The sequence below is a fragment of the Gekko japonicus genome, unplaced genomic scaffold, assembly GCF_001447785.1.
Source record: "Gekko japonicus isolate JY-2015 unplaced genomic scaffold, Gekko_japonicus_V1.1 scaffold4775, whole genome shotgun sequence".
Lineage (NCBI taxonomy): Eukaryota > Metazoa > Chordata > Lepidosauria > Squamata > Gekkonidae > Gekko > Gekko japonicus.
The window spans coordinates 61228-69694 of NW_015162615.1; the positions used below are offsets into that span (position 1 = coordinate 61228).

Below are 8467 nucleotides of genomic sequence, written 5' to 3' on the forward strand. Positions count from 1 at the left end.
TCCCCCTCCCCACAACAGACACCCTGGGATGTAGGTGGGGCCGAGAGAGCTCTTTCGAGGACTGCTCCTGAGAGAACAGCTCTGAAAGAACTTGTGACTGGCCCAAAGTCACACCAGCTCTGCACGCGGAGGAGTGGGGAGTCAAACCTGGTTCTCCCAGATTAGAGACCACACTATACCAAAGTGGAGTTGGAAGGGGCTGTACAGGCCATACAGGCCAGCCCCCTGCTCAATACAGGATCACCCTAAAGCATCCCTTAGAAATGTTCATCCAGCCACTGTCTGAAGACTGCCAGTGGGGGGGTGCTCACCACCTCCCTAGGCAGCTAATTCCTCAGCTGAACTATTCTTACTGTAAAAAATTCCCCCCCAATATCCAGCTGGTACCTTTCCACCCGTAATGTAAACCCATTATTGCGAATATTATCCTTTGATGCCAACAGGAACAGCTCCCTGCTCTCCTCTAAATGGCAGCCTTTCACATACCTCAAGAGAGCAGTCATGTGTGTGTCCCCCCCCCACACCTCCTCTTCTCCAGAATGAAGAGATAAAAACACGACAGGTCTACAGTGTGTGTGTTCAAAAGGTATGAAGCTGCCAGTTCGTGGAGGCTAAGGAATAAATGCTTGTACTTTTTGAGAATTCCCCTTTGAGAGCTGGGGTACCCGTTTTATTTATTCATATCTCACGCTTCTCCCCAACGGATACCCCAAAGAGGCTTCCAACCTCGTTCTCTTCTCCATTCGCTGACGTGTCTTAATTTTGTTTAGGGTGGGAAAATGGCCTATTACGAAATGCGGGCCGAGCACAGCGTGGATATCGACGTGGACATCGACTGGCCGATCGCCGAGCAAAGAGTCTTGAGGTAAAAAAGAAGCAGCATTTCTTGGACCATTCGATTTGTCGCTATGGAGAACCTTTCATTCCCCTGGTTTAGTGCTGAAAGATCTCCATAGAGTCAGCTAAGCTGATTGGCCAGGCCCTTCCACCATGAACCGCCCACATCCATCGTGCCTAGATCCATTGATAGGACTACCAGGGAGATGGCCGACTGGGAAGCCCCTCCCCAAGGAACACTTTGATTGGATGTTGTTGTCCGCGTTGCCCCAAGCCACTGGGGGAGCTTATTTGGAGACTGAAAAGGGGATTAATAATATAATAGCAAAGCCCTTCCAGACAGGAGGATGAGGTTCATAGAAAATTATTATGCCAATTAAGATGTTCCAGGTATCTCTTTCTTAAAACACTTTTTGGGGAAACCTTTAAACCAAACTTGGGGCAAACTCAGCAAAAATCTAGGTAAAGGTAAAGGTTTTCCCCTGCTCGAAAGCTAGTCGAATCCGACTCTAGTGTTGCGGTGCTCATCTCCGTTTCCAAGCCCAAAGAGCCAGCGCTGTCCGAAGACTTCTTCGTGGTCATGTGGCTGGCATGACTAGACGCCAAGGTGCACAGAACGCTGTTGCCTTCCCACCGAAGCGGTACCTATTTATCTACTTGCAGTTTTTTGCTTTCGAACTGCTAGGTTGGCAGGAGCTGGGGCCAGAGACGGGAGCTCACTCCGTCATGCAGTCCTCGGGTCTCGAACTGCCGAACTACAGACTTTCTGGTCTGCAGCTCAGCGTCTTAACCAGCTAGTTGTGACTAAATTCCATCGTGAGCAACGAAGGCTCAGAACCGGCTCAGAGCCAGCGTGCTTTAGTGGTCAGAGTGTCAGACTAGGGTCTAGGAGACCCAGGTTCGAATCCCCGTTCAGCCGTGGAAGCCCAGTGGGTGACCTTGGGCCAGTCTCTCTCAGCCCACCCTACTTCACAGGGTTGTTGTGAGGATAAAATGGAGAAGAGAAGAATGCTGTAAGCTGCTTTGGGTCTCCACTGGGAGAAAAGCTGGGGTAGAAATGAGCTAAGTAACTCATGCTGGCCCCTGGCTGCAGAACCCCCGGTCCAGGCTAACACTAAATTCAGTGCCTCTGTGTGGTGTAGTAGTCAGGCCAGGGGTTCTCAGAGAGGTGCTCACCGGTGCAGTGGTGCCCACCATACCTTTCCTGGCACTCTCCGGGTGTTTTTAGAATGTGGGTGGAGACAGCTAGCAAGGCTACTGATTGGTCCGGGTGTTTTTAGAATGTGGGTGGAGACAGCTAGCAAGGCTACTGATTGGTCCGGGTGTTTTGAGAATGTGGGTGGAGACAGCTAGCAAGGCTACTGATTGGTCATTGGAAATTTTGATTGGCTGTGCCTATTTTTAAGGCGTGATTTTGGCAGCAGGTGCCTCCACAACACAGATATCTTTACTGAGTGACCCTAGGGTAAGCCAGATGCTGGTGGGTTGCCATGTCGGTCTGAAGCGGCAGAACAAAGTTTTGAGCCCAACGGCACCTTGAAGACCAACAAAGTTTTATTTGAGGTATAAGCTTTCGTCTGCAGGCACACTTCCTCAGATACAATGGGGGGGGGAATCATCGTTATCTGAAGAAGGGTGCTTGCACACGAAAACTTATGCCGCAAATAAAACTTTGTTGGTCTTCAAGGTGCCCCTGGACTCAAAGGGTAAGCTGCGTCTCGTGGACGGCTCTGCGTCTCGTGGCTGGCTCTGCCTCCTGCCGCCACCGTTTTGTGGCAACCGTTTTGCGAATGTGCCCCCACCCACCAATACCGTGTCTGAATTCCTAAGGTGCCCACAGGCTCAAAAAGGTTGGGGGGGGGGGCAACTTGGACTATTGGACTAGAATCTGGGAAGCCCAGGTTCGAATCTGCCATAGAAGCTCTCACTGGGTGACCTTGGGCCAGTCATAATCTCTCAGCCTCACCTACTCCACAGGATTGTCGTGAGGATGAGACGGAAGAGAAGATACACACAAATCTGCCTCACAGAATCAGACCCTTAATCCACCAAGGTCAGTCTTGTCTACTCAGACTGGCAGCCACTCTCCAGGGTCTCAGGCAACGCTCCCTCTCAGCTGTAGAGTCTCGTGAGGAAAAATTCTACTTTGTGAGGTACCGGCGTTAAGGTTGTGAGCGAGCGATTTGGCGGCTGCGTGAATCAGTTTGCTCTGGAGCCCTCCTTCCTCAGCGAAGACGAAAATGTGTGAGCCGGAGGCTAAAAAGCTGCGAGCCGGCTCACACTAACTCAGCTTAGAGGGAATGCTGGTCTGTTGGGTTATTGTCATTAATTTTAAAGTTAATCAGCAGAGTAATCAGCATTCAGCAGAGTATTAAAGAGTCAGAGTCCATGGTGTGTTTAAATATAAAAGTTTACTACAACCTAGCATGGGGAAAAGGTATACGGGATGAAAAATAACAAAGAGCTATATTTCTACATCCTTACAGCTAGACAGAACATGGCAGGAGACTAATGGAGACTAAACGAGACTGAACTTCTTCTTGCTCAGGACAAAGAGCCATAAAAGACTAATACCAGCCACTCTCGTCTCCAATCAGAACGACAAACTAGATCTGAAGTTACCGGGCTTTCTAGCTCTCTAGACTTATTGGTTACAAGCAAACATGTGATTTAGTAAACAGTATTAACCTAGTAAATACTGAACAGTGTTTTAACTTGGAACACCCAACATGGTCCCAAGCAGGGGTCTTTCCCATCACCTGTATCCTGGTCGTTTTTTTAACTGGAGATGGTGGGGATCGAACCTGGGTCCTTCCGCACGCCAAGCAAAGGCTCCACCACTGAGCCACAGCCTCTCCCAGGTGATTTAAGCTCCTTTGGATCCCCAGTGGAGAGAAAGGCAGGGTAGAAGTAAATGCCAAATACTTTTTGTGTTGCATCTGGCTGTTATGACAGGGTGGGGCTGATGGGCCACGAAGCAGCAGCTTCTCTCCTCAGTCTCGATCGCTCCCTCTGCGTTTCCAGGTTCGGCTATTTCGGAAAAGAGGCCCTGAAGGAGGTGAAGTTGCTGGTTTGCACCATCGATGGGTGCCTGACCACCGGCCACATCTACGTGTCTGAAGACGGGAAAGAGGTCCTTTCTTACGACGTCCGGGATGCCGTTGGGATTCAGCTGTTGCAGCAAAGGGGCGTCGAGGTACGTTTGACTTCTGACTGGTGTGTGTTGTAGGGCAGGTTGGTCGTGGAAATTTCAGTTTAGAGAAGAAACTTTTATAGAAGGGCTTTAAGGCCAGCAGCCCATATCTACCTGAAAGAAAGAAAATTATTATCATTGTCACATGTAGCAGCGGTCGCCAGTCTTTTTGAGCCTGTGGACACCTTTGTAATTCTGACACAGGGGGTGGCCGCCATTGTTCCCTCTAAGCTTAGTGAGTGTAAGACAGCTCTTAGTTCTTTAGCTTCCGGCTCACACCTTTTTGTCTCCGCTCAGGAAGGAGGGCTCCAGATCCAACCAATTGATGCAGGAGCCAAATCGCTCCCTCACAACTTTAATGCCAGGAGCTCACAAAGTACAGTTTTTGCAGACAAGACTCCACAGCTTGGAGGGAGCATTGGGCCGTAGTTGCAAAATGGCCGCCGCAGGAGGCAGAGCCAGCCACAAAATGGCTGTCATAGCCTGCCTTCTGTCACGCAGTGAAGATCCTTGCGCTGTGGCTGCCCAAGCAACGTTTTAAAAAAATGCGCATAGCTAATCAAACCTGCAGTGGCCAATCAGAAGCCTTGCTGGGCGAAAGCCCCATTTGCTTTTCCCTCCAAAACGCTGCTTCACGGGTTTGGTTTCTCTGCCACACTCCCTTCTGCCACTTTAGTTCTGTCAGAGCTGTTCTTGAAAAAGAGCAGTTTCCGTCAGTTTCCGTCAGAGCTCTCTCAGCCCCAACATGGGTTCTGTAAGGGAAGATCTTGTCTCACTAACCTGTTAATGTAGCCGTTCTGAGATACCTTTGGGTAGTGAAGGGCGGGGTATAAATCCAGTCTCTTCTTCTTAATACCCCTTTGGTCTGTCTAGGTGCGGCTGATCTCCGAACGGAACTGTTCACCCAAGACGCTTTCCGCCATGAAGCTGGGTTGTGTGGCGGAAGTTGGCATGGCCACCAAGCTGCCCGTTGTCGAGAAATGGAGGACGGAACTGAACTTGTGCTGGAAGGAGGTGGCTTACTTAGGTCAGGGTCTTCTCGCAAATGTTTTTTTTAAACTTTTAATTAAAAAAAATTATTGTATTTATTACAATATATATATGAAACAAGAACACATCAGTACCGTACAGCCTTGTGATAAGTAAGGAATTGAACATATAAGATGCATAGAACGTCATATGACAATATTTCATATTCATTTCATTAAACTTACAGCTCACCCTGCTCACATTGTAGGCTCAGGGTGGGTAACAACATATATGTATCTGCAGTTAATGCAGGTTTACAATATTAAAACATTATTACAGTACTCAGTTTAAAATCCATAAAATTATCATCCTACTATCATTAAAAACATCTGCATTGACTACTTCTCAATTATGTTGCATTAGAGAAGTGGATCATAACACCGAATTTAAACCAACCGACTACCAAACGTACCATACCACCTTTGTAATGTCAGATCTTAAGGGGAGTTCCTTTGAACCAATTGTTTTAGGAAATGTTTTTCATAACGTCTTGAAGTTTCTGTCCTTTTGGACAAGGCACTGGCGATGACCGTCAATTTGCAAGAGCTGAGCACAGCTGTCACTGGGCGCTTTCACACGCACTAAATAAAACACTATATAACACACTCTGCACATGCAGCTGGCTGGGTGACCTTGGGTCAGTCACAAGTTCTCTCAGAGCAGTTCTTGAAGGAGCGCTCTCAGCCCCTCCTACTTCACAGGGTGTCTGTTGTGGGGAGTGGAAGGGAAGGTGATTATAAGTCCAATGGCACCTTTAAGAGCCAGTTTGGTGTATTTATTTTTATATTTATTTAGGCATTTTTACCCCGCCCTCCCCGCGAGCGGGCTCAGTGGTTAGGAATGCGGACTCTAATCTAGGAGAACCAGGTTTGATTCCCCACTCCTCCACATGCAGCTGTTGGTGTGACCTTGGGTCAGTCATAAGTTCTCTCAGAGCTCTTCTCTCAAGGGCAGTTCTCGAAAGAGCTCTCTCAGCCCCACCTACCTCACAGGATGTCTGTTGTGGGGAGTGGAAGGGAAGGAGATTGTAAGCCACAACAGATCTGTGAGGTAGATTAGACTGAGAGAGTGTGACTGGCCCAGGATCACCCAGCAAGCTTCCATGGCCCAAGTGGGGATTCGAACCTGGATTTCCCTACTAGTGATGGGTTTCGAATAATCCGGTTCCGTACGTTTGGCGCCTCTGTCACTGCAGGAAACGAGGAGTCGGACGTGGAGTGTTTGAAGAAAGCCGGCATGAGCGCGGTCCCCGCCGACAGCTGCCCGGCCGCGCAGAAAGCCACGAACTACATTTGCAAATGTAACGGTGGCCGTGGCGCGATCCGGGAGTTTGCAGAGCACATCTTCCTCCTGATGGAAAAGGTGAATTCAGCGGGAAAGAAAGCATGATAAGAAACCCCCGAAGCCGCTACCGCTGTAGGGGAAAGAAGAAAGTGTCTCCTTATTCCTTCTCTCTGTTGGTTTCTCTGTCGTTTACTTGTGGTTTGGGTTTTGACATTTCAGAATTTCCAAAGAGCATTGCCGAGAAATGTGAAGCACGGTCTATATCCCCCCCCCCCAAGCACTTAAATGTTAATTTCCAACTGCTGCCCCCCATTAGTGCAAAAGCCACCACCCGTCAAGCCGATAACAGTCAATTCAGCTTGACGGGGCTTTGTTAAAAGGTTAAGAAATTGATGGCGTTAATGCCTGCTCCTCCGTGGCCTGGCTCTGGAGAAGACGTAAACGTATAAAAATAGAACTGGCCAAAAAAGATTTTGTTTTCTTTCCCGTTTAAAAAGAAAGGGGGGGGGGAGAGGGGGTTTTCGGTCACATCTTTACCCGCAGTCACCGAACCAAAGTGATTGGCCGAGATCAGCCATTACGTGAAACCACGGTTTATTCGAGCTAATACGGTTAGTTGGCGAAGTCAGGATTCGGCATGTCCTGTTTCGCCTTGACAATTGCTGCTTTCGTTGCCTTCGTTCTGGCCAGGCGTCACTGTATTTAAAGTAGATGGTAACAGCCAAGAAGTGTGTCAGAAAAAGATCCCGATGAAGGAGAACTGTATCCTAACTGCGCTCAATAGATTTTTAAATATTAAAGTGTACAAAATACAAAAATTATTCGTGAAGTACAAAATACGTAAGATGAGTACAAAATATATACAGGTTTTCAATAGTTATTCGTTGTTGTAGACGTCACATGACCAGAGATGTCACATGGTCTTCGTTTTCCTTCATCTGTTCAGAAGAAGATACCTTTCGAAACGGTGGAACGTTCCAGAGGTCATCGTTAACAACCAATACGACAAAGAATAACTATTGAATACCTGTATATATTTTGTACTCATCTTACGTATTTTGTACTTCACGGATAATTTTTGTATTTTGTTCCCTTTAATATTTAAAAAATTTATTGAGTGCAGTTAGGATACAGTTTTCCTTCACTGGGATCTTTTTCTAAAACAGGCGTCACTGTAGCCCAGGGCGTGAGTTTCGACCAAGACTAGCTGTGAGATTGCAAAGCAGAATCACGCCCTTCTAAATCCGCAGTGGCTTTCCCAAGGAGTAACTGTGTTGGGATCACAGTGCAAGGCGAGACGTCTGCATCCGATCCATCACGTGAAATCCTAGTTTCCTCTACGGTTAATCTACCCGCCGTGCTTTCAGATCCTGGTTCGGTGGGCTCTGACTCAGTGGAATGCTGTGCCTTCAAACCATCAGGCTAACGTGGAAAATCAAAACGAGTCCTTTGCTTCAAGTTTTGTCCAAACTGAAGGCAAGGGAGGCGGTAAGTGTTTTCAGCCACCGAAGCCCTTGCAGATTCCCAGCTCGACATGAGTGACAGCAACAGGGGCTAGGGAACCCGGCAACTGACGGGGGCAGGAGGGGACTTACTGGTGACTTGCTGGTGACACGCTGACGTCACTGGCGAAGGGCTGACGTCAGTGCCGGTGAGCCATAGAGTTTTGCCTAAATGCCAAGGCGTCCCAGGCATCCCTCAGCAATGGGGTGACATCACTTCCGGGTGCACAGGAAGTGACGTCAGCCTATCAAGATTGTGTTGACGCCTCCCTAGCCACTTTGGCACCACATTCCTTCCGGCGGCCAGCTGAGCAACGGTGGGGAGCATCTGCCGGAGGTGGGGGCTCCCCTGCTTCCAGCGGGGTCGTGGAAACCCTAGAGATGATAGAGAAGAGTTAACGTTTTGGGTCTCTCAGCACCCCACTTTCCTCCCATTCCCCCAGTTAATTGAACTGGCTAAGTGTAAAAAGGCACGGAACTTTCGCAGCCAAGTAATTCACAAGCGAGCTCTCTGCCGCTTTAAAACCTCTCTGACTGTCCTCCTAGATGAGGCCCCCCCCCATTCGTCAAAATCGCCGGAGGCTCTTTCGATGGCATGTGCCACTTCTGACTGGAAGCAGGA

General features: G+C 48.6%; 1 protein-coding gene across 1 annotated transcript in view; it reads left to right on the top strand.

Annotated features, from left to right (window-relative positions):
• The window catches only part of CMAS (cytidine monophosphate N-acetylneuraminic acid synthetase), a 17334-nt gene extending 10221 nt beyond the window's left edge, over positions 1–7113 (top strand). Inside the window, exons 5-8 of the mRNA XM_015406490.1 lie at positions 771–865; positions 3862–4033; positions 4904–5057; positions 6255–7113. Of these exons, the coding sequence (XP_015261976.1) occupies positions 771–865; positions 3862–4033; positions 4904–5057; positions 6255–6448 (615 nt within the window). The 3' untranslated portion in view covers positions 6449–7113. The remainder of the gene's footprint in view (positions 1–770; positions 866–3861; positions 4034–4903; positions 5058–6254) is intronic.
• The last annotated feature ends 1354 nt before the right edge of the window (positions 7114–8467 follow it).